This window comes from Hippopotamus amphibius, chromosome 7 (assembly GCF_030028045.1).
Source record: "Hippopotamus amphibius kiboko isolate mHipAmp2 chromosome 7, mHipAmp2.hap2, whole genome shotgun sequence".
Classification (NCBI taxonomy): Eukaryota; Metazoa; Chordata; class Mammalia; order Artiodactyla; family Hippopotamidae; genus Hippopotamus; species Hippopotamus amphibius.
In genome coordinates, this window is record NC_080192.1 from 86,487,152 (window position 1) to 86,513,415 (window position 26,264).

General features: G+C 41.1%; 1 protein-coding gene across 2 annotated transcripts; it reads right to left on the reverse strand.

Moving 5' to 3' along the window:
* Positions 1-26,003, reverse strand: STAMBP (STAM binding protein). Of its 2 annotated transcripts, none has more exons than XM_057742510.1 (10): positions 25,934-26,003; positions 23,855-24,072; positions 14,467-14,542; positions 13,776-13,871; positions 11,912-12,275; positions 8,636-8,760; positions 7,637-7,774; positions 2,711-2,823; positions 2,031-2,130; positions 1-670 (listed from the first exon to the last, which is right to left on the reverse strand). In XM_057742510.1, the coding sequence occupies exons 2-10, from the start codon at positions 24,055-24,057 to the stop codon at positions 614-616; spliced, it is 1,272 nt and encodes a 423-aa protein (XP_057598493.1). In that variant the 5' UTR covers positions 24,058-24,072; positions 25,934-26,003; the 3' UTR covers positions 1-613. The 2 variants fall into 2 exon arrangements, with proteins under 2 accessions (XP_057598493.1, XP_057598492.1); XM_057742509.1 differs by having other exon boundaries at positions 25,860-25,981.
* Positions 26,004-26,264: the final 261 nt, after the last annotated feature.

Sequence of the window (26,264 nt, forward strand, 5' to 3'; positions counted from 1 at the left end):
ATATATATATATATAATAATTTTATTGTAGAAGAAAAAATATCCTGAAATATTTGTTAAATAACAATAATTCCTGACAAAATCATTCGTTAGGGTTTTCGAGCCTCACCAGCGGGTCAGACGTAGTGAGCTGTCCCTCAGCCTTATGATAGGCTTCACTAACATTGTCATAAACCACAGAAAAACCCAAAGATTTTCTAAATGGCTTCCAAATTTCTGCATAGATACCCTTAATTAGTCCAAAGGTAAACAATAAACAAGTTGGCAGAGAAGTTAGAAGGATATCTGAGAGGGGAAAAAAATGTTAAGAACTGGTGAATCTAGAACAAAGGGTATATGAGTGTTCATTACATCACTTTTTCAACTTACTTTTTTAGTTACAGCAGACCAAAAAGTTGCTTTAGCATGATCATGCTATTTTCCAGATGTGCCTAAAAAACATATTTAATTATTTCTTTTCAATCCAGAAATGGAAAATCAGTTCTCCCCCAGGTGATAACTCACTTTCTATTCTGTTTTAAAAAGCTTCCAGAGCTTTCTGGAAAGTTTAAATTAAGGGGCTACAGTACACTGATATGGTTTTATAGTTCTTGGGAGGTGCCTGAGTCAAACTCTCATCGAAGGTCTGTGATGGTCACTGCTCTGTCCACAACAGTCACGTGGCTGCAACTCTGCAACAGACAAAAAGAAAGAAAGGGAAAGTCCTGGAAAATTCTGAAAAGTCATCTTTTAAAATTCCTCACTTACAATGCTTATTCTGGCTAGTGATTCCCAGGCTGGCAGCCAGACTGCTACTTAAATGGCTATTATGGTAAGGGGTCTGGGAATTATTACTTCCACCAACCCCGAATCAATAGCCTGTAGCCTGAATCAATGTGGGCCCATATAACTCCATTTATTCTTCAAATGTATGTATATTCTAGAGTCATGCATAAAATATACATTTATTTTAAATAATTGCTGAATTCATTGCAGTTTTTTGGGTTATTATGTCAACCAGATGATAAAGTAAAACTGCTCTCACACGGGGAATACTCCCTCTTGGCATGCATACAGGGTCATCCTAACTGGAAGCCTAGGCTTTTCTGGGGGATTGTGCAGCCTCTCTTTCAACATCCTGGTACCTAGACATTTACTACATTCCAAGGCAGACTAACCTATTTGTGAACAAATCTGTCAGAATGTTCCTTCTCATACTCAGCTGAAAACTGTCATTCCACAAGGTCTTAAGTTTTAGTTCTGGGAGTCACATGAAGTACCCGATACCTTTTTATACAATAATTCCACTAACACAGTCACTTCTCAGATTCTCCCTGGGTTCTCTCCTAAACATCCCCGGTTTCTTTTATGTGACAAGGGTCTGAGTCCCTTTTCTGTATTGGTCACTTTTCAGTGAACCCAAAAGAAATAATAATACTCCACAGCCAGCATGGAGTGAAGCAATATTATCACATTCGATCTGAGGGGAGAGCTGAAACCCACTTAGCAGCAACTGAAACGTCTTCTTTATAGAGTACCACTTGGGGAGAAAACTTCCTAAGAAGGTCCTAAAACTCCCTGTTATCTAAAATCAAATTGAAAGTAAAACTCCAAAATTAAATATACTTTACCTATCTTAAATGGCTTTTTTCTTTTGAATGCAAATCTCTTATTGAAGTGCAGGCTTAGCAATCGATGAGGATGAAGCTCCTGTACTTGGTACTTTCTGTGCGCTACCTCATTTAACCCTGTTCATAACCCTACAAGAGCACGTATGTATTATCATCGTCACCTCCATTCACAGACGAGAAAGCTGAGGCCCAGGAAGGTTCAGTAACTTGATCAAAGACACACAGCCCTTAAGTAGCAGAGTTAAGACTCAAACCCCTTCCTATCCCACACCGCTTCCCAGGTATGTCTTTATTAGGAAGATTTGGAAAAATAAGCGACAAGGCTGATCTACATGTGTCACAAAGGACAGTGCGTCTCATCAGCTCTGACCGTCCTGCCTGGTTAAAGCACAGCTCCGATTTCTCCTACATAGATACATACACAGAAGAGAGGTGGATCCTTGCTGTGTGGATGAAATCCTTTCTGGCGACAGGAAGAAATCTCCTCTAGTCCATGTTCAGTTAGTCTAAAGAATCCAGTTCTGAAATAAGAAAAAGCAGGTCCAGAATCAAGCAAGTGTCCCCTCCGTGTCTCTCTCTCTCTCTCATACACACACACACACACACACACACACAGAGTAGGGCAGAGCTCATTTTGAGACAGCTTCAAAATTATGCTGGCTCATAGGTCTCTTCTCTGGTGAATGAATCAGTCAGAGAATGACTCATCACTGCCACCACATTAGTTTTACTGGGAGAATTCATAGTAAATAACAGGATTTAGAATGAAAAAAGTTAACCTTCAGAGATACTCTGCTGGATTTTGAAATTTTCTAATGTAACAGCAATCTCTTGAAATTCCTACTGCTTCAAGTCAAACACTTCAAACTTCTTATGTCCCTTTCTTATAAAAGCACCTAGGTTGTTGCTTGAATACTTTTGTAAACAAGCAGAGTAGGTTTATCCGGAAATAGGGCTTAAAAGGAAGCCTTTTAGAAAAGCCAATCCATACCACAATCTATATATTTTAGGTCTTAGGAATGGAGAACTTTTCCTCTGAGGATTCCCCCCCCACTCCCGCTATCTCCTTGCAAAACCCTGAACCGCACCCTATGTACTTACTCCTGGAACTTGGGGGAACTAACAATGGCTATCGACTCTGGCAACATCATCTGGTAGGAGCAGTGAGTGTGCAGGTCAACACTGGAGAGGAAAGCGGTCTGTGTGGGATGAGTCTGAGAAGAGAAAAAAAAGCCAGGGACCCCCTTCAGTGAGAGTATACAGCCCACGAAGGAAGGTAGAGCCAAATAATTGTCAGTAACTTGCCACCATCTCCTTAAGTACAAAGCCATTAGCAGCCATGAGGAATACGCCTGAAGTTCATAATAAGTAATGAACTTCCTTCCCAACATTGTAAACAAGTATAGTTTAACATGAGTATGTGAAGAGACTCATAATTTCAAATTGACCATCAAGACTTATTTGGCTTCTCACAAGCTCCCTTGACACAACGGAGCGTCACCCACACTGGATCAGATGGTACGTGCCACCTAATACAGCGACCTCGCAGAAGTCGAGGACTTAGCAAACCACAATTAGCTGAATGAATCGTCCTCCTGACAGAGGGGTTAAAAGATCAAGCATGAGTCTGGGGCTTTAGAGGCAAAAGTGGCAAAAGCTGTCCTGTGGTTAAAGCATATCACTCAAGGATATGAGAGGCAGAGGGTGACTGATATTTCAGAGGGCAGTCAAATCACACAAAGGACCCTGTCTCACTTGAGAAAGGGACCAAGATACTGAAATTTGAGGGTAATCAGTTAAAGCACTATCTAAATTGCATTCAGTTTATCTCATTTGTTTTCAGTTATTTAATGTGGTTTTTTTGTGGCTGCACCACGCGGCTTGCAGGATCTTAGTTCCCTGACCAGGGACTGAACCTGGGCCACAGCAGTGAAAGCATCGCGTCCTAACCACTGGAATCCCCCAGTTGTTTAATATTTTATTGAGCACATTCTTTGTGCACAAAGGAACCAGTATATAATGAGTTACGTTCATCTCAGAGCGGGTATGATCTTAGATAATAAGGATGGAAAAAGAAAGTTCCAATGTAACTTAAAAAGGCCACCAATCTTTACTGACAGAAAAGCACAGAAAATAAACATGTGCACTTGATCAGTGTTTTCAACCCTGCTGCATTCAAAATGAAGCTCCCGAGGAACTTGTCAAAAGCACAGGCTCCAGCACCCCACCCTGGAAATATCCATCCTGAGAAGGAAATGTTTTTTTTAAAGCTCATTAAATGATTCTTACGTGCAGCCTCACGTGAGAAGCACAGCTGCACATGAGAAACACAGCTGCACAGAACGCTGTGACCAGCTCACTGTGGAAGAGGTCTGCAGTACAGGAACATGTTAGCTGAGTGCTAACAGCAAATCCTGCACGGGGCAGGAAAGAACCTTCGTGACCACAAGGGAGAAACCGTTTCCACCTAATAAGAATATGATCCTATAGACTGTTAGGGACAAATGGCCTGTGCCAACACCTTTCCTCCCACGGTTAGAGCCTGAAATTGTAACTGAGAACAAACAAGACCTACACAAGCTGATGAAGGCCTCCAATCTAAAGCTGGGTTAACTAGAAAGACGGTACAGGGACACGGAGCAGGGGCTCAATAAATAATCGCTAAACTAAACGAAAAAGTCTTGTTTGAGCCTCTGCTCCCCTCTAACTACGGTACCTTCTCTCCTTCCCTTCACAGTCAAGTTTCTTGAAAAAACCGCTATGCCCACTATGCCCATCATGCTGGAGTCAGAGGAAGGCATCTTTATGAAGAGAAAACAAGACAGCAAAGGAGCAGAAATAAGTGAGGAGAGTGAATGCTGAGGGCAGCCCGGGTGCCTGGACAAGCACAGCGGCCACAGGAGAGCAATGGCAGCTGAGGTAGGGCTGAGACAAGGAGAAGGAGTGCCTTGGATACTGAGCTGGGGCTGTACGATAACCGGTGATGAACATGACCGGTACAAAGGTGTGGACCAGGGAACCTGATCTATGGCGGGCAGGGTACAGAAGGGAGAATTAATCTTTCGCGTTCTCTTCTTGCCAATTTTAAGACCTAAGCAAACATTATGGTCTGCTTTTGTTTGCTTTTAATTCCAAGTTAGGAAGGAATGGTATAGAAATATCACGGGGAAAAAAAGCTGGAATACTATCTATTTAGGCTCTAAATTTCTTCCTAGCTAGGCCCTCACTGATATTAAAAATCCTTATACTCATTTGTGGCTAAGATATACCTGAAGTCTAAACAGTAATTACTGCAAACTTTCCCCCATCTCCTCCAGTTCTTAAATTCACCTGTGTCCTCCTGCTGGGCAGTGGCTCTAGACTCCAACCTTGTCGAAATCAAGATCACCTAAAATGAGTTCCCTTAACTCCTCCAACTATATCCTCAAAAATCTCTCTATATCTTTCTCTCTTCCTTCAACTCTGTCTCAAGAGGAGTGAGTGTTTTCTGCCCCATATGAAGATGACTCCCTTTTTGTACTTTTGATTTAATACTTTCCTATCTCCACGTTACCTTGTCTCTCCTGCCCTTTTACATCTCCTCCACAGGCTCCACTATACTCCACTGGCTCACTGGGCTTAAAAACATATTCAGACAACTATACACAAGAACGCAGGTGAACCTTACAAACGTTGAGCAAAAGAAACCAAGTACAAGAGAATACATGTTATATAATTCTATTTATGGAAAGTTCAAAACCAGGCAAAACTAAACTATTGAGTTTAGGGATACACACTTAGGTGGTATAACTATAAAGAAAGCAAAGAATTTCCAGAAAAGTCAAGAGAGGGATTACCTGTACCAGAGAGCAAGGGTGACTGGGCAGGAGCATGGGGGTAGAAGTGTGCTTCTGGCAATGCTCTATTTCTTGACCTAGATAATGTGTATAATAGATGTTTGTGTAATGATTCATTAAAGTGCACATTTAGTTTATGTACTTTCTTATATATATTTCAAATATAAAGATTTCAAAAAACCAAAACCAACACATTTTCACAATAAACCATAAATCAAGCACACTTTCTCTCAACCTGGCTATTCCTTACACTACCATTCCATCTCTTTCCTTTCCTCTAGTCAGTGCTAAGCTCTTCAAAAAAATCAGTGTACATTTCACTAGCAGCACAACCTCAACACCCATTACTTCTTAAACCTTTTTAATCTACTCCCACCATTGCCTAATACCCACTAAACTGAGGTCATCAGTGACCTCAACAAATCCAATAGGCCTATATAAGTCTTCATCATTCTGGAGCTTTCTGCAGCATGCGACATGGTGAACATCCTGAAGTTTCTTCTTAAGATATTCCTTCTCCTTTGGCACCTGTGCCTTAACACTACCCTCACCTTTCTCTGCCAGCTCTTTGCTTCCTGACTGACTACTCCCTATGCTCCCCTAGGTGGCCTGTCCTTCAAGCTGCCAGTGAATCTCTTCTTGCTCTCCACCCTCCTCCAGTTTCAAGGCTTCCAAGGTCAGTTCTATGCAGAGGTCTCCCGGTTCTCTTTCCCACGCTGACCTTGTTCCCAGGTTTCAACTGCCTGATAATTACCTCCACCAATATAAGATCTTACCAGTATCTTCAATTCAACTTGCTCAGAACTGGAGACAACATTTGCCTCACTTCCAAGCAACTTCTCCTGCTGGAGCCTCTGTGTCTGCTTATGAGATGACTGATCATTGCCAGCCCCGTGAGTCAGGCCTGACATCTCTAAGTCATTACTTTTACTCATCCTCTCTTACTCATTTCCCACATCCTCTGAAACCCGACATTTCTCTCTCCCTTCCCAAACGCACTGCCATCACCCTAGCTCTCATCATTATTAGATTTTATCATCACACTAACCTCTGAAATGATCTCCCTGCCTCAACCTACTCTCTAAAAAGCAGAACTATCCCTCCTGTCCACCCAAAACCCTCCAGAACGCCACTCCTGAGTATCATGTGAATACTCATCTACCACTGTTTCCTGATATGAACCATAAGCCCCAGAAAACTGGACCACTCAATGCTCCAGGATCACAGTCTGCCTATTCCAATGCTGTTCCCTCCATATGGAATTCTCCCTTGGCCCAACTTGTCAAAATTCCAGTAAATCACTGATCCTTCCCTCCTCTGAATCCCACAGGGCTGACTGCACCTCTTGAGGCACTTGGCACATTCTGCCTCACACGCAGAATTATGACTCTTCTATATGTCAACCTCCTTTGAGACTAAAATCATATCTTACTCAAATTTGTATCCCCTGGTGGATAAGGAGATATTTACTAAACAGAGGCACATGGACTGCCTCACAGGTCAGTATTTCCCAAATCCTAACATACAATATGTGCAATCTTCCCAAATCCAGAAATGAGCTGCCTTGTTTGTATGTAACCCTGTCACACAACATGAAAAACAGCTTGGTCTATTAGAATGAGGGGTTGAAAAGGAATAGAAAGAAAAATTAAGAAGTAACCTTTAGGGATGGAATTATATCTTACCTGAGTACCACCAGAAGACTAAGATATGTGGACACTTGAAAATCTCATAGATTGATGGCCCTTCTGATTTACGAAAAGGTATAGGCTGCTTTAAGAAAGACCAAATGCAAGCATCCTTGGCTCATTTAAAATATTCTGATTTATAAACCTCTCAGGAACTTCATTTGTATGAAGTAAGGCAGAGCCTCTACTGTCAAGGTCCACATATACTCTAGGCTAGCATCCTATCATCCTTCATGCTCACAGGGAAACTGGGACTTTAGGGAAACAAGTTCATCTCTATTAAAAAAATTTCTAAGTTAATAAGCCCTAAGTAATTCCCAGAAATCAATACTATAGTGCAAGCAGTTAAGTATGCTAGGGAAGTCAAGTCTGCATCCAACAGAGGGAAATACAACCAACAGTCTGGATACAATTCACCCTGCTCCAAGAAAAAAATAAGCAATGTGTTTATAAAATCACGTGAGCAGAGGAGACGGACCCCCGGAGAGCTCGGAATTGCTTACGTGAATCCAGCCCAGCGTGATGAGACTCTGCTGATCCTGTATGAGGAAAAGCTCTTCTTCGTTCTCGGTGTTGCAATAATCAGACCCAGCACTTTGCTTGGGGATGAGAACATGGGTAATGGTAAATTCATTCCTCATCTGTCAAATGAGAAAACAGCCTGTCACGATTCCCTGGCACTTAGGCAACCCCACTCTGTCACAGCAGTGGAAAGTTCAACATCTCTACAAGCGAAGGCCCTTTCCCCCAGCATCAGTCTGCTCTGTGAGGTGAGTCCCTCATGTCAGTCATGTTCACAAGCCTGACTGCCCAGGTCCATTACCTGGGGCCCTCTGCAAAGCCACAGATGCCCCCATCCCCGTGGGAATTTCCTGCTGCAGCCAAACAGGTCTACTCATGATTCTTAAGAAGCTCTGGGTATAGAACCACTTCTTTTCCTTTGTCCCTGTCTAGAGTAGTTGCCTTTTACTGTTTCTCTAAGCCCTCCCTACCCTTTAAGGCTCAGTTTAAGTCTATTCCACTTTATTCATTTATTTATTCAGCAGTTAGTAACGGGTTTTTAAGCACCTCCTTTTAACGATCCTTCTTTCCTCGTAATTACTAGCGCTTTCATTGTACATACTAGTCAGCACACTATCTATCTTTTCGTGTATAGCTCCCATCTCTTTAAAGTGCTTGGGCACTTCTTGTGAACACATGCTCTGTGCTTCACATATTTCATATTCCCAGGTCCTACCATAAAGTAAGTGTTCAAAAGCTGATATACAAGATCTTCCTACCAAGTTTAGAATTAGGTATTTCTTACCACTGGCATTAAAATAGTCAATTCAATTCAAGAGACTCTGAAAATCAATCAAGTACAGGGTCACTAAATTCAAGGTGACCCTGCATTATGCTGCCCATGGCTCCTGTGGCAGAGGGATCGGCACAAAGAGGAAGAGAGTCGCAGGAGGCCCAGGGGGGAGAAACCGTCTCAGCTCAGGAAAGCATCTGTTTTTTACCAGCTTCCCACAGAGAATTCCACATGTCTCTACTCCCCGCGCAGTGTTGGCACTGGCCAACTGCAGAAACTGTGGGCAGAGCTTCCCAGGCACCACCACGTGGCGCAGTCCATCGATCGTAGGAGCTGTAATGGAAAAAGAAGAACAGTCTGAGAACATGGGGCACTGCCTCCCCAAGCAGACCTCAGAGTTGGCAACCCTGGGAGAGCAATGCCAAATCACTGGGGTCCCCCCAACTATAGGCAGTGAGTAGGGATTGCATCCTTATGGCAGAAGGAAAAGGGCTGCAAAGTCTCTTCTCCAACCTCTGGCCACAGCCATTGGGAGTACATTATTTCAAGAATAGAGAAGAGGCTTTAATCATTCAAGTTAAGACGAGCATAAACTACTACTTCAAAGAAGTTTCTGAGCTATTCAGGAATAATAGTGAGAGACAATCCTGCCGAGCACCTGGGGAGAAACCCTGCAGGCCAGGCTTCAGAGTCCAGCACCCCGCACCCACTCTTACCTTATCCTTTTAAGTGGATCTTCTGCAAAGCTGAATTCCTTACATGACTACTTGAAAGAATTCCTAACAAAAAGATCTATTCTAATAATCAAGGCATATTCATTTTGCCACTACTGTTATTTTCTCAGATAGCCATTCATGGGTAAGAGGAGGAAAGACTCAATAGTTTTTATGGCTAGACTGAGTTATCACTGACTACATGCAATATTTACCTTGACTAAGCTCCTTACCAATTAGGAACATTTGCAGGGCAAGCACAATTCAGTAGCTCTTTTTTATTTTTTAACCTACCTCAACATAATAAAGACTATATATGACAAACTCAAAGCAAACATCATTCTCAATGGTAAAAAATTCCTCTAAAATCAGGAGCAAGACAAGGATGTCCACTCTCGCCACTACTATTCAACATAGTTTTGGAAGTCCTTGCCATAGCAATCAGAGAAGAAAAAGAAATAAAAGGAATCCAAATTGGAAAAGAAGTAAAACTGTCACTGTTCGCAGATGACATGATACTATACATAGAAAATCCTAAAGATGCCACCAGAAAACTACTCGAGCTAATCAATGAATTTGGTAAAGTTGCAGGATACAAAATTAACACACAGAAATCTCTTTCATTTCTATACACCAACAATGAATGATCAGAAAGAGAAATTAAGGAAACAATCCCATTCACCATTGCAACAAAAAGAATAAGATACCTAGGAATAAACCTAACCAAGGAGGTAAAAGACCTGTCCTCAGAAAACTATAAGACACTAATGAAAGAAATCAAAGAAGACACAAACAGATGGAGGGACATACCATGTTCCTGGATTGGAAGAATCAACAGTGTGAAAATGAGTATACTACCGAAAGCAATTTACAGATTCAATGCAATCCCGATCAAATTACCAATGGCATTTTTCACAGAACTAGAACAAGAAATTTTACGATTTGTATGGAAACACAAAAGACCCCGAACAGCCAAAGCAATCTTGAGAAGGAAAGACGGAGTTGGTGGAATCAGGCTTCCTGACTTCAAACTACTACAAGGCTACAGGGATCAAGACAGTATGGTACTGGCACAAAAACAGAAATATAGATCAATGGAACAGGACAGAAAGCCCAGAGATAAACATGGTCAACTAATCTATGACAAAGGAGGCAAGGATATACAATGGAGAAAACGCAGCCTCTTCAATAAGTGGTGCTGGGAAAACGGGACAGCTACATGTAAAAGAATGAAATTAGAACACTTCCTAACACCATACACAACAATAAACTCAAAATAGATTAAAGACCTACATGTAAGGCCAGACACTATAAAACTCCTAGAGGAAAACATAGGAAGAACACTCTTCGACGTAAATAACAGAAAGATCTTTTTTGACCCACCCCCTAGAATAATGGAAATAAAAACAAAAATAAACAAGTGGGACCTAATGAAACTTCAAAGCTTCTGCACAGCAAAGGAAACTATAAGCAAGACAAAAAGACAGCCCTCAGAATGGGAGAAAATATTTGCAAACAAATCAACAGACAAAGCATTAATCTCCAAAATATATAAACAGTTTATCCAGCTCAATATCAAAAAAACAAACAACCCAATCAAAAAATGGGCAGAAGACCTAAACAGGCATTTCTCCAAAGAAGACCTACGGATGGCCAAGAGGCACATGAAAAGCTGCTCAACATCACTAATTATTAGAGAAATGCAAATCAAAACGACAATGAGGTATCACCTCACACCAGTTAGAATGGGCATCATCAGAAAATCTACAAACAGTAAATGCTAGAGAAGATGTGGAGAAAAGGGAACACTCTTGCATTGCTGGTGGGAATGTAAATTGACAGCCACTATGGAAAACAGTATGGAGGTTCCTTGCAAAACTAAAAATAGAACTACCATATGACCCCGCAATCCCACTACTGGGCATATACCCAGAGAATACCATCATTCAAAAAGACACATGCACTTCAATGTTCGCTGCAGCACTATTTACAATAGCCAGGACATGGAAGCAACCTAAATGTCCATCAACAGATGAATGGATAAAGAAGATGTGGTACATACATACAACGGAATATTACTCAGCTGTAAAAAGCAATGAAACTGGGACATTTTTAGAGACATGGATGGACCTAGAGACTGTCATACAGAGTGAAGTGAGTCAGAAAGAGAAAAACAAATATTGTATATTAATGCATATATGCAGAATCTATAAAAATGGTACAGATCACCCAGTTTGCAAGGCAGAAATAGAGACACAAAGGTAGAGAACAAACATATGGACACCAAGTGGGGAAAGCAGGGAGGGTTGGGGGGGGAATGAACTGGGAGATTGGGATACCAAATTGTACACTCTAAATATATGCAGTTTATTGTAAAAAATAAAAAAATTAAAAATTAAAAGTCAGTTGTTGAATTGTAAAGTGGTACAATACATCTCAAATTTCCTTTACAAAAGGTCAACAGTGATCTCTAGTTCATTGAACTTCAAAGCTCTGTATAACCCTTAAAAGCTGAGGGTCTGACTTTCAAGGATATTATTAGCTCTTCAGAAAATCAACCCAGCCCAGGAAAAATTATATGGCTTATGCTAAGGCAACATTATAATATAGCTGTGATAGAACCCAGTATGGTAATACTGATCAAATGGATTTCTGTGACCAGAGCCTAATGAGTGGGATCATGGAAGTAGTCTTTGGCCAAATGCCCTGGAATGACATTCTGCTTGGCTGCAGCTGAGATGGAAGAGGACGCAAGCAAATGAATTCACTACCTTCTGAGTTGCTCAATGCTCCAGGTTTCAAGGATCGGTCCACTACAGGTGGCTTGGCAGGCCTTACAGTTGTATTACAGTCTGAAGGCTGTGTGGATATAACAGGTGTCATGGGGAACACATCTAGGGAGGGGTCTTCCAAGTCAGGTACCAGTGGGCCACCCAGGCCAGGGTCAACCTTCCCAAACTCCTGTACAATTTTCAGTCGTTCTTTTTCTAGCTCCTGGTTCCGGATCATCTCCTCAAAGGCATGGAACTGTTCCTGCTCCAACTGTTGCTGCTTCTGTTGTGCCACCCTCTGTCTTTCCTTTTCCAGCTCTTGCTGGAGGGCTACATTTCGGGCAAATTCTTCTGCTTCCTTCTTCTACAAAGAACGAACAGGAATTAGGCTAACACTTTACACTCAAGTGACTTCACATCTTAGGAGGAAAAGGCTTTTCTGCAGGGAAATTGCACCAAACGTCCTTCCACTCTAGCCTCATTTCCCAACAGAGAATTCATGCTTCCCTTAGTACCTCTACACCCGTGGAACAGTCGCCACTCCTGTCTATCTAACCACCATATACCTATTCTTCAAGAACAGTTAAAGTGGGACTTCCCTGGTGGTGCAGTGGTTAAGAATCTGCCTGCCAATGCAGGGGACATGGGTTCAAGCCCTGGTCTGGGAAGATCCCACATGCCTCAGAGCAACTAAGCCCACAAGCCACAACTACTGAGCCTGTGCTCTAGAGCCCGCGAGCTGCAACAACTGAGTCCCCAAGCCACAACTTCTGAAGCCTGTGCCCCTAGAGCTCGTGCTCTGCAACAAGAGAAGTAACAATAATGAGAAGCCTGCGCACCACAATGAAGAGTAGCCCCCGCTCTCCACAGCTAGAGAAAGCCTGTGTGCAGCAACAAAGACCCAACCCAAATAAATTTATTTATTTAAGGAAAAAAAAAAAGAACAGTTAAAGTCCCGATCCTCTCGGTACCCTTTCCCAATTATTCTAACTAATGCATTTTCTTCTTTACCAAAATCTCAATGCAACTTACTGTCTGCACCTCATAATCTGTACCATATACAACTGCAGTCTCTAGGTGTGCCATGTATACATTCTGTATCCCAAGTAAGGCTGTGAAATAGAACCAAATCCAAACTTATAATTGCCATGCTGGGGGTCTCTATTGAACTTTAACCCTGAATGAAGCCCCTGAAATTCTTCTGGTGATTGGTCCAATATAGAGTGACATTGTAAACTATTAAGAAACATCAAGTAACAATCTCTTTCATGAAGGTTTTCATTCACTGGGTACCTTAGAAATATGTAGCTGTTCACCTCTCTGCTGATTTTCAACATCAGAGTCCAGAACAGAATTCAGTAGAGTGTACAGAAGAATGTGGAAGTGCTTGCAGTATGTGTTCTCACCTGACACAGACCAATGACACTGTCTCAGAGCTTCTCACATGTTTTAACTGACTCCTCCTAATAAGAACCATTTGAAAATAGCTTGAAAGAAACCAATTATTATAAACAGGCATAATCTGTTTTGGATATAACCAAATGTGAATCAAATCCCACAAATTCTCTGATCTAAAACCCTTATACTTCAGTGAGAATTTTCATTGTTCTTAGGTTCTAGCTCTAGAGATAGCAGACAAGCAACAGATTTTCTGTTTCCCTCAAGTCATCCTCTTAGATAAGCAGGCTAAATCTGTATTAGAATCCTCAGCCTAAACACCTTTTTTGAGTTTCCGGTCTTTGCCAAAGAAGTAAAATATCACATTAAAATCAAAAGATCTACTGAAATATCTATTGGAATCCTAGGTCAAAGCCTAAGAAACCAAAATAATTTCCTTTTTTTCTTTTTGCTCTTACATACTCACTTTTTCTTCATTATATTCTATATATTCTTTGGTATATCGTTTTAACAGTTCTGCCTTCAGCTCTTCTGCTTTGGGAAATGCAATCTCCTTTAATTTCTGAGACACAAATCAAAAACTGAGAGTTAGAATACTTGCCAGCTAATTAAGTAGAAAAGTAAAAAGACTTAAGTCAAGTTGGCAATGGCAACAATGTTTCTAAAAACATTTAAACAGTAATTTAAATTTAAATAATTTAATTTAAAATACCCTCTTCCAGGGGAAGCTGGGATGAAGTGAGAGAGTAGCACTGACATATATACACTACCAAATGTAAAACAGATAGCTAGTGGGAAGTTGCTGTATAACAAAGGGAGATCAACTCCATGATGGGCGATGACTCATAGGGCCACGATAGGGAGTTGCAGGAGGGAAGGGATATGGGGATATAATTCATAAATACAGCTGATTCACTTTGGTGTACCTCAAAAACTGGTACAAGAGTATAAAGCAATTATATTCCCATAAAGAGCTTAAAAATACAAATACCCCCTTCCATACCATACCTGGTATTTCACAACTGATCTAGTGAAATGGCCTTATCTCCTATTTGCAGGATTTGATGCTCAGATGCAGACACTACTGCTTTTATCTTGGAGTTAGTCTGTGCCTCTCTGAAGCTTTTAGATGGGCAACAGTGAAAGTGAAGACCCACCTTTAATGTGTCTTTCTTTTCAGGAATGACAGCCGATTTGTAATCTCGATGCTTTGGTAGTTTCTCAATAAAGAGCCTAAGGGAACAGATCAGATTGACTGTGATGCAAAGATGTCCAAACGTCCAAAAGACTCTGAAGCAAGGCAACTCCCTTACCCTGCAGCGACTATCTGCCAGGTGTCCAGGCATGCAGGGGTAACAGCCACCACCTGACAGGCCATATTCCCCACTCATCTCTAGCCCTGTAAGGAGCAACAGATTGTTTCCCTCTTCTCCAAAATCAGGTGTGCAGCAGCACCAGACTCCTACAACAAAAACGATGGGGGGAAAGCCTATTCTGTGCCCAAAAACACACCTCCAAAGAGATTCTTTTCTTGTGACAGTAACAGGCTTCCAAAGGAAAAGGTCTCTGTCACAAATCATTCTTCAGAGAACAGTTTGGCAGCCAAGGACAGGAGGCTAAGAGAAAACTCACGTGCTGTTACTACTCCTAACTCTGTGCGACCTTTAATGTTGCCTTTTTTTCTTTGGGATTCATATTCCTTCAAAGCAGAATATTGCTTGCACCAGATTAAGCACTGAGATGCTTAGACAGTTCATGTGTTATGTGCGTGTAATATGTGCACGTTACATGTGTAATGTGCATTACGATCTCTGATGAAAAGTGCTTAGAGAAACATAAGTGGTAGGTTTCCTCTTTCAGCTCATGTCCGTGGCTATAAAGCTCATTGGAAAAAATAAACTGAAATCAATTTATAGACCTCTAACATGTATGATGTCTACTTCGGGACAGTGAAAACAAATAGAGAAGTTCAGTAACTTGTTATAGCCAAAAGTGGCGGGTTCAGAATTCAATGCCAGCAGGTTGGTTCCAGAGTCTTCTCTTTCAACCACTATATCGTACTGCTTCCTCATGGCTCCTGGAATGCCCAGAACTGTTGGAGGGATTCTGAACAAAGATGTCTTTTAATAGAATTAGGTTGTAATAAACACAAGCTGAGACTCAAAACAAACAAATTGAGGGTAGCTCGCCCACAGTCATAAAATACTATAATGTATCTGGGATTAATTAAGTCTTTTTCACTTTCTGCCCATGGGTAGAAGTAAACAGAGGAAGCCTCAGTAAAGGGAAAAGAAGATCCCCACCAAAACAAACCCTCTATAGATGAGCAGTCCTCCTTCTGTTCTAGTTAGGCACATGAAAATTTCATTTCAATCCAATTTGACAAGACCCCTCAAGCAGGGATGAATTCCAAAATCAAAACAATTCTAAATACTGTCCTTTGGGTTCATGAAAAATGTATTAAAAGTTTCCTTAAAGTCTCTCCTTAAAACAAGCGCAGATTCATTTTTCAACCATAAAGTCCTGAAGAGGACATTAAGATATATAAGGCATAGATCTTGTGCTCAAGAGACCTATAATTCAGTAACTCTAAAGACCAAGGTATATGTTCGCTACCTTCAGCAGGCTGAGTGTGCTTTGTATTGAAGCCTCAATCAGCCAAGGAGGTACCAGGTCATATAAACACCACACTTTATATTCACTTATGCTCTCAGCCTGAAGAACTGTAAAGTCCCTGAGGCCAGAGATTCCTGTATCTCCTGCTTCTTTGTATATTTCCCTAAAGCCAGCACAGTGCCTTGTATAAAGAGGCATGGAATAAATATCTGATGAATAAAATTGTGTTAAAACCTTTGGATGAGCTGAGTGAAAAAACAAAGTGCAAAAAAAGTGTATATAACATGCTACCTTATGTGTAAGAAAGGGGAAAATGATATATAGGCACACCTTGGAGATATTCTGGGTTTGGTCCAGACCATTGCAATAAAGCAAATATTGCAATAAAGCGAGTCACGTAAGTCTTTTTATTTCTCAGTGAATAAAAAGTTATGTTTACACTATAGCGTAGTCTGTTAAGTATGCAATAGCATTATGTCTAAAAAATATACACTTTAATTTAAAATACCTTATTGCTAAAAAATGCTAAGCATCATCTGACAGTGTAGGCTTGCCGCAAACCTTCAATTTGTAAAAAATGCAGTATCTGCAAAGTGGAATAAAACAAGGTATGCCTGTGTGTATGTATATATACTCATTTATTTTGTTTATAAGTACATAAAGTAACACAGGAAGTATTTACAAAAACTAATAAAAGTAGAGGGCAGGGGAAATAGAGTGGATGAGACAAGAGTGGGAGTGAAAATTTTCACTATATATCTTTTTTATTAACTTTGATTTTGAACCATGTAATGAAAACTAGTTTATAGGATAAAACTCCCAGAGCTGAAAATGAATACCTTTTTCTTGTTTCAGTAACTGTAGTCAGTTTTCTGAATGGGGACATATGGGCAGAATGCTCTCCTGAAAACAGAATGGACAACATAACCCACTGCCCACACTGGAGGCAACAGAGCTTAGTGGTTAGGAGGGCAGGCTCTGGAGCCATCCTGCTGAGGTTCAAATCCTGGCTTTAACCACTAACTAGCTGTGTGACCTCCAGCACCATCCCTCAGTTTCTCTCTAAGTATAAATTATATATATGGGGACAAACTAGTACTACCTGATAGGGTTGCTATGACATTAAAATAGATCTTAAAAAATAAAGGTGCTGAGCACAGTGCCTAGCACACAGCCAACATCTGCTATATGTTTATATGATTGTTTTTACCAATAAATAAAAATGTGAGCAAGAAGAAGAAACGAAGATGTTAACACCAGGGTTAGAAATTTTCTAGGCAGAGAATAGCTGTGGCCCAGATGTATAGTGTTCTCTGGGTTATATCTGGTTGCAGCCTACAGACAGGAAAAGTAGCAAAGCAAACAAAGATGCATTGGCAAAACACAAGCAAAACAACCTAACAGAACAATAGAAAAAAAGAGATATGCAGAAAAGTAAATAAAAAGGTAAATAATCATATAAAACAGTACTCTACTTACATATGAAAGAAATTCAAATTAAGATGAGATATCATTTTCATCTATCAGATTGGCAAAGGCTTAAAAGCTGATTACAACCAGTGTAGGCAAGGGCATAGAGAAATGGGTGTCTTTACACACTCTTAGCAGCACTGTAATTTGATAGCACCTTTTTCCTTAGGCGAGGAAGGGGAGTGGGAGACAAGCATTCAAAATTTAAAATGTGTATATCCTTTAAACTCACAATTCCACCTCTACGAATTTACCCTACAATAGTACAAAAATATATGTATAAGACTACTGAATAAAGCATTCATTGTTTATAAGAGCAGGGCAACCTGAAAACCTCAATGGCCATCAGTAAGGGATTATTTAATAAATTATGGTGTACCCAAATGTGGAAAAACAACATAATCATTCCCTTCAACAAATATTTATTGAGCATCTACTCTGGGGTCAGGCATTATTATAAAGGCTGGGGATTTGGCAATGAATGTCCCAGTCACAAATTGCTCCCCACCACAGAGAGTACATTTCAGTGGGAGAACAGACAATAAACAAAACAAGAAGTATTACAGACAATCAGTCCTAGGAAAAAGTCATTAATAGGGAAGGGGAAGAGAAATGACAGGGAAGGGACTGAGCTTTTAGATAGGGCAGCTAAGGAAGGCATCACTGAGACGGTGTATTTAAGCAAGGATTGGAAGAGTGAGCCATGAAGAATCTGGGATAAGACTGTTCTAGGCAGAAGAAACAGGCCTAAGACAGAATGAGATGATGGATCAGTGCGTCCTGATACGGAAAGATAGGACAGCTAAGAAAGCAAGCTGTAGAAAAGAATATATTGTATGATCTCATTCAGGCTTTAAGAAAAAAGGATAAAGACATGAGCACATGTGTTTGCAGGGGCATATTTTCTTAATAAACACATGAACGCACAAGAAACGTAACAGTGATTACCTTGGGTGGATGAGAATTCTCTTTTCACTTTAATATTTCCCTTGCTGTACGGTTTGAAAAATATTTGTTTTAATCATGAACAAATATTAATTTTGTGTAAAAATAACTAATTTAAAAAGTCAAGCAGAAATTCTGTAACATGGATGTATGAAGGGCTCCAATTTCTTCCAGTCTTAAAAGTCAGCAAAGTGCGCATGAGCGCAGATGGAAACCCTCTCCAGTCCATAAGCCCCAACCCTGGTGGTAAGCATCTTCAACACAGGTGACAGACCATTTTCAGAAAGCAGGTTTGTGTTGCAGGAGGCTCACACAGCAGACAGGAATTGCCTAAGTCCTCTGTAACTCTCTTCTGTGTAGCCTAGCCAATGACCATAAAAAGCTGTGAAAGAATCCACTGCCTGGATTATTGTCTGTGCTCACCATGAAAATATGTACTGATTTAATATGCTGAAGATCCTTCTTCTATACTGGGGTCTGCAAAAGGCAAAGCATTCCTACAGTAGGGAAAACCTCTGAGGGGAGAAATGTGCTTGAGATCATTAAGGCGCCTGAACTGCTCAAGGGAAAAGAACAAACATGCCCTTTAAAATCCTGAATTAAAGTATGCACAAAAGGTCTAGAACGGTGACTCAACAGTCGGGGGCAGTGGGGGGGGGGGGGGGGGAGGCAGAGGAGTGGTGAGGTAGAGGTCCACCCTCCTCCCTCCTCTCTCCTCAGTGTAATAATTGCCAAAGGGAGCTGTTGTTAACTGACAGGAATATACCAAGTAAAGTGTGGTAGAAAAACTGACCAAGAACACTGAGCTAGGAGTTTTTTCGCAACTCCTAGGGCTTGTCAGTTCATAGAATCAGAGTCAGGGTCTTGAAGGTATCTGCAAGAAAAATGAAGGCAGCTAGGTCGAGCCAATCCAACAAAGCCCCAGGTTAAATTCCAATTTTAACAAGTAAAGTAATACATTCTACCCTCCTCTCACTCAACTCTCCTCTAAGCCTAGATCATCATGTTAAATGGTCCTATAAGCAGAACACCACACACAGGAAAAGCCTCCCTGTAACAGTCTTACTGTTAACTCTGATATTCATATCACTCAAAGTAACATCAAATCACAGGAAAAAAATCAACTTAAGTTTCTGTGTACCATGAATCCTACTCCCTCTTGCCTATTTAGGAGTTTATTTCTACACTGAAACTCTCTTTTCTGTACCATTAGCCTCTCCTTCTCCACAGTATCCTTTCCATCGCAAAAAATATGCTCTAGAATCTCCCATCTTGAAACACACACACACACATACATACACACGCATGTACTCCTTGTCCCCCTTCAATTACTTCCTCAGTTTTCCACTTTACTTCCTGTCAAACTTCTCCAAAGAGTTGTCTATATAAAGGCTTGGCAAACTATGGCTAGTCGGTCAAATCTAGCTCGCCATCTGTTTTTGTAAATAACTCTTCATTGGAACACAGCCTCACCTATTCATTCATGTATTATCTATGGCTTGCTTTCAAACTACAAAGAAGAGGTAGCAACAGAGATCAAATTGCCTGCAAAGCCAAAAATATTTACTATCTGGCCCTTTTACAGAAAAAGTTCACCAATCTCTAGACTATACTCATGGTCTCTACTCTCTTATTGTCCATTCACCTTTCAACCCACTCCAATCTTTAATCCTTGCAGTGAAATTGCTTACCAAGATTACCAATCATATCATGACATCAAACCTTAATCCTCGCTCATCTGACACAGCTGGCCACTGTCCTGCAAATACTGACCTCTTTTGGCTCCCATGACAAAGTAATGGATTTCCTGGATTTTCTCCTACTTCTCGAACCTTCCTTCTCCTCTACTGGCCCTCCCTCCACTAACCAACCTTGGGGCTCTACCCTAAGCTCCCTTTCTTCTCACTCTATAGTCTCCTTACCAAGGTTTCTTGATAAGGAGACTATAGAGTCTTTTAATATGCCATGGATCCTTCTGACATCTAATGAAGCCTATAGACCCTTCTCAGAATAATTTTTTAAAGATATAATATAAATTATGAAAAATTACAAAAAGCCCAGTTCTACTATAATACAGTTTTCAAAATATTAAAAAATTGTGGTATGTGCTTTCTTATTAATGCATTGTTAATACATTAAAAAATAGGATCTAGTTGTGGGTTTAATAACTCTGTACTGTAATTCTTAAGTAGTGATAAGTATAAATGCTATTTTGAGATATCAGCAACAATCATAATGTAATGTGAAAATATCTTATTTCTATTGGTGACAAAACTACAAATATTAATAATCCTGTGGCTTGAGGCCTATATTCAAAATTAAAGGAAGTGCTAAATTTCAGTTAGAGATTAGTGAAAACAGAAAGTTTTTCCTAACCAAGTTCATGGACCCTGAATTCTATCAATGAATCCCTGTGGGTTCCTGGACCCCAGATTAAGAACTATTGCACTAGAAGGTCTCAGCAGTTCTCATGACTTCAGAACCAACTATATGTTGAGGACTCCTGGGCTTGTATCTCCAACCCAGACCTCTCCCGAGTTCAGACTGCTACATCCAACCTCCTACTGGACATCTCTACTCGGATATCTCACAGGTAACTTAAACTTAACAACTCAACACGTCAAAAATCCAGGCCCCAACTCTTGAATCTTCCCACTACCCAACCCCCTTTCAACATCACTCTCCCCATCTCAATAAACGGACCAGCAAATCCTCAGTTGCTCAAGGCAGAAACTGAGGTCAACCTTGATACTATCTTCTTTCCCAAATTGTCAGTAAGTTTCATGGACTCTATCTCCAGAATACCAAATCCATCTGCTCCTTTCCAGTCCATCATGCGCCTTCAAGCTACCAGCCTCTCTCCTGAACAGCTGTTAAGAGTTTCCTAACTAATCTCACTGCCTTCTCTTAACACTCCCTCCACCAGTTACCACATAGCAGCCAAAATTTATAGTTTTAAAATATAAGTAAGATTAGGTCACAACCTCACTTAAAACTTTTCAATGGCCTTCTATTGCTCCCAAGATAAAATGTAAACTCCTTACCATGGCCTATAAGATCCTGTGTGATTTGGCCCCGCCTACCTTTCCAACTTCATCTGGGGTCATTCTCCCTGTTCACTTGCTACACTCCAAACAGTGATCTTTCAATCCTCAAAACACACTAAAGTCTTTCCTACCTGAGAGCTTCTGAATACACAGCTGTATCTGTCTTAAATGCTTGCTTTATGCTTTTGGAATGACCAACCCTATGGCATCCTTCAAGTCTCAGTAAATCTTACCTTCTCAGATGGATGTTACTCTATTTAATAAGATACCCTTGGTTATTCCCTGTCCCAGCATTCTCTCTGTTGCTTCCATAGCATTTTCCCTATTTTGTGACTGTATATTTACTTGTTTACCTGTATAGTCTTCTCCTGTAACTAGAATAAGGGCATGGGCCATTTTACTTACTACATATTCAGGACCTACTGCAGTGTCAAATAGGTAGTAGGTATACACGATATATATCTGTTGAATGAATATGGTTCTCATCCTCAAAGCACTTTCTATGTGGGACAACAAGATCCAGAAGACCCTTCAGAAAATACCTGGTGGAGTGATTCCATGATCTTAACTAAACTTTCTCAACTATGATTCCCCAAAGGAATTGTGCCCTTCACTCTGAGAGAACTATCTACAGGATTACCGGAAATATACAAGAATACTAATTCTACCAGCAGCGTGGAATTAGAAGAGATAGACAATAGCCAAAGAAACTTCTCAGGAAAATAAATTTTGTGTCCATTGTGCCTAGGAATGAAAAACTCATAACAGCAAAGAGAGGTAGAAATAAAATTACAGAAAAAAGAAAGAAATATAATTACAATTCTATGAAACTTTATCAACATTGAGGCCACATAACAGGACATTATGGTATGGATGGACTACAAGATCTTTGAGGAAACAGGCACTACCTCTAAACTTAAAAAAAAAAAACAGTAGCAGTTCCTTCTCTCCATTCTAAAACTATAACATGAATTTTAGGCAATCCACTTTTACACCTACTTTTCTTTAAAGTACTAGTTCTCAACTGGGGCAGTCATGTCTCTCAGAAAGCATCAGGTGATGTCTGGAGATATTTTGGGTTGTCACAACTTGGGGGTAAGGGGTCCTACTGGCATCTAGCGAGTAGAGAGACCAGAGATGCTCCTAAACACCCTACAATGCACAGGACAGTCCCCACAATAAAGAATTATTCAACCCAAAATGTCATGAACACCAAAGGCATTAAACTCTGCTTTAAAGTAGTATGTGATCAAAAACTTAATATCATATAATTAATACACATACATCATCTCTGGAAGAACATACAAGAAACTAATAAGAGTGATTGTCTCTGGGGAGGGGAACTAAAGGTTTGGGGGAAAAGAGGAGTGGTAGGGACATTTAGTTTTGTGCCTTCTGAATTCTATACCATGTGTACATATTACCTACTTAAAAACAATAAAAAACAACCAAAAATTAGTATGGCTCAAGACTCTGATCTCAAAAGACTACCTTCAATTCACAAAACACTACCAAAAAGAAAACAAAAAGAACAGGACCTATGTTGTAGAATGAATCCTGAATTAAGAGTTAGAAAATCCAGGCTTTGTCACTCCAAACTGTGGGACAAAGCCTACCACTCACTAAACCCGGAGGGTGTTTCCTCATATGCAGAATGGGAGGGTGATGTGCCCCACTCAATGCGTGCAGAACTGTGAAGACCACAGGAAACAATGCAGGTGAAATCCTCTGTGAACGATTTAAGAGCCATACAAATATACTGTAGTTGTTATTATTTCAAGGTCCTGGTATTATGAAAGAACAACACTAAAAATTATAAATGAGACCCTTTAACATTATTCCCTGCCTAGATTAGATCTCTTTTCCAATATGACTGGAGCTTTAGGAATTGTTCCTGTTAACTACACTGAAATCTTCAATGTATGCTGCAAGAGGGTAAGCAACTCAAGGGAGAGGTGTTATGATGAGCTATACAAACTGTAGGTGGTGAATGATTATTTGATGATTTGCATGATTATGATAAATGTTAAGAAAAAAACTTTTTCCTGAGTCACTCAATTTGCTACAAATTAGTAGAGGTGAGGAATTTTGGCTCTGCTAAACCTCAACAATAATCCTCTGATTGGCTGCCTTAATAGAGAGAGGACAGGAAAAAACAGTCCTCAATAGGAAACATGTATAAACATCAACTCTCTTGCCTAACAGCTGGGCCATGTGGGCACAGGCCAAAGAGCTAGGTCTCTTACTCATGAAATTACTGAGTCATGAAAACAACACTTTCAGTCCTCATGTCTTTGAATGTCAAGGACAGCCAGTATGTAGGAGCTGCCAGCAAAAATGATTAATGATAACGATGTTGTAAAGTTCCCTACTTTTAGCAATTTTGAGCAGAAATAAATGAGCACAAGAACAGAATGAGTGAGGCATCAGTCACCGGAAAAGAAAAAGGAAACTGGAGGCGTCTTACGTGATATACTTGTTATAGAGGATGAAGGCATGTTCAATGTTGCCTTCCTCAGAGTAAACAGATGCCATTCGGATAATCTCCACTCCAGAGCGGAAGTACCGTCGGGGTGGAATGTCTTCATTTATCTCCACTGCGCTACCCATCTGGGAGAGAGCCCTCACCCGGTCTTCAGGTGGGAGGCTCACATCTCCACGGTCAGACATCAGGACCAAGAAGTTCTGAAACAGAAAAAAAAGATGGATTCAACACCAAGGCCCCCATCAGCCCAGCACAGCCTAGTACACTGTGTTTTTCCCACAAACATCTACCTTACAAAGAAATTAAGAGAAAAATACCACATGCTGTAGCTCACATCAAATAAGGTCTCATTCCCACAGGAAGCCTTGACACCCTCAAGGAAGCCCATATCACAAGGATGAAAGGATTGGCATACTCAAAAACTCATAATCTCTGTGCCATAATTAGGGGTACAAAGAGTATTACTATAATGAGCCACAAGGGGTTCAATTCTCTCTTCATGCTAATCACTCCATGTCATTAGGTAGCCCTGGCCTTGGCACCATAAAAAGAGGAACAGTATCGTATATTTTTGCCATTATCTCTCCTCCCAGCTACCTACTTCCATCCACCCTGGTACCTGGCAGAGTATAGTCAATGAACTTTCATGATTGTTAACTGACTTCAAGTTGATCATTTAACCGGAGAGTAACTAACGTTTGTCTGTATTTTTTCACACGTGCACACAAGGTTAGTTACGGGAAATGGTATGGGAATGAATGCTCATAATCTTAACTCTGCCAGTGAAACCGCTATTCCAGTCAATCTACATCATTCATCATTTCAGGGCAAGGAATTTAGATCTAAAAAACAATTTACTTAAATCTATCTTCAAAGACTATGCTTTGAATAACAAAAGAACACAAAGGTAACTTGAAATGCAAAAAAGAAACGAGCAAAAAACCCTGGGAGTTTTCCCTCCCTGGGTCTCAGACTGCAGTCATTCTACAATCTTTCCTGATATTGTTGCTGTTAGAATCAGATTCCAACTTCCAATCAGATATCACTCTACCTTCCAAAAAGATTCTGGGTACTGGATATCTACTGAACTACAGCACACCCCAACCAGCATGCTGTAGAATATACAAGCTACAGCAGATTTTGGAATTCAAGGCCCCGTGTCAACTGGCCCCATTTTGTCCTTTCAATCTTAAACCTTACTCATTCCCAACAGAGACCTTTTGCTTTAGTCAGGATTCTTATCTGCCCAGAAATCCTGACATTTCAGTTTCATTTGTCCATACACTGGTTTTGTTTTCCATTCCAACCTCTCCCTCAGAGATGGTCTTCTCTGGGCCATTTCTATCTCTATGTCACACTTCCTCCACCAAGCTTCTTCTCAAACACCCTAATGGTACAAAAGTTGTGGGGTCTACCAGGGATGTAGAGACATTCCATCTCTCATGGGAGCCTGTTGAAGGGCTCAGAAAGCCACCATCAAATCTAAAACCTCCCCAAGTTGTCTAATTAGTAAACTCAGTGCAGAGCCCATCAAAGCTAACTGAAGCAGAAGAAGCTTCAGTACCTCTGAGGACAGGATCTTTTGGTCGAGAGTGGAACCCCCTCCCGAGGCCAGCAAGTGGTGCCCAGAGCTACAAGGCTGAACAACACTCCAGAGAGGAGATGCAGCATCCGCAAATAAGGGGGGAAGGTGGCGTAAAGGACCAAGAGGGAAAGCAGGAGGCGAAAGGAAGTAGCAGGAATTAGCGAAGGGGGCGTATACAGTGAAGAGGGACCTCCGGACAACTGCGTGAGGCCCCCTTCTCGAAGGCACTCATGCCCAAGTTGTCAACACAGGGCAAAAGCATCCAAGATTTTAGGGTCTTTTGCGTGCGGTAGGAGGGAACGCGCTGGGCCCGGCTGGGGACCGGAGCCGTCAGGGGCCCCGCGCGCGCGCCAGGCCGGGCAGGGGACGCGGGGAGGAGAAGCCTGCAGGCCCCACACTCACGGTGGCCGCTCCCCGTCAAAGTCCGACCACGCTCAGCGCCCGAGCCCCAGCATACTCCCGGGACCCTTCCCCACCTGTCCCCGCGGACGAGAGTCGGCGCTTCCGGAAACGTCACATCCGGCGCACTCCCCGCCCCCTCGCGCTGGTCAGTTACACTCAATAACTTAGGACTCAGGGTGGTAACTGGTGGGCGGGGCTAGAGCTGCCACCTGCGGGGAAAACCCACCAATGAGGAGAGAGCGGGGCGGCGGCCATTTTGGTAGGGCAAAATCAGCGGGGAATAAAAGGGAAACAAATACTTAAAGGGACCAATGACCAATCTAACTCTTTTTTTAAATTTTATTTATTTATTATTGCTTGGGGAAACAGCAAGTTCAATCATCTGGTTTTATACACATATCCCCA

What these genes read in the sequence shown, in the direction of transcription:
- STAMBP (XM_057742510.1), bottom strand. Translation starts at nt 24,057, where the DNA reads ATGTCTGACCGTGGAGATGTGAGCCTCCCACCTGAAGACCGGGTGAGG. An exon ending in AGCATTGAGCAACTCAGAAG is followed by an intron (nt 8,761 to 11,911) that starts GTAGTGAATTCA and finishes TTTCCATTACAG; the next exon opens with CTCCTACGATCGATGGACTG. An exon ending in TCACGCTGGGCTGGATTCAC is followed by an intron (nt 2,824 to 7,636) that starts GTAAGCAATTCC and finishes TTCTCTTCTCAG; the next exon opens with ACTCATCCCACACAGACCGC.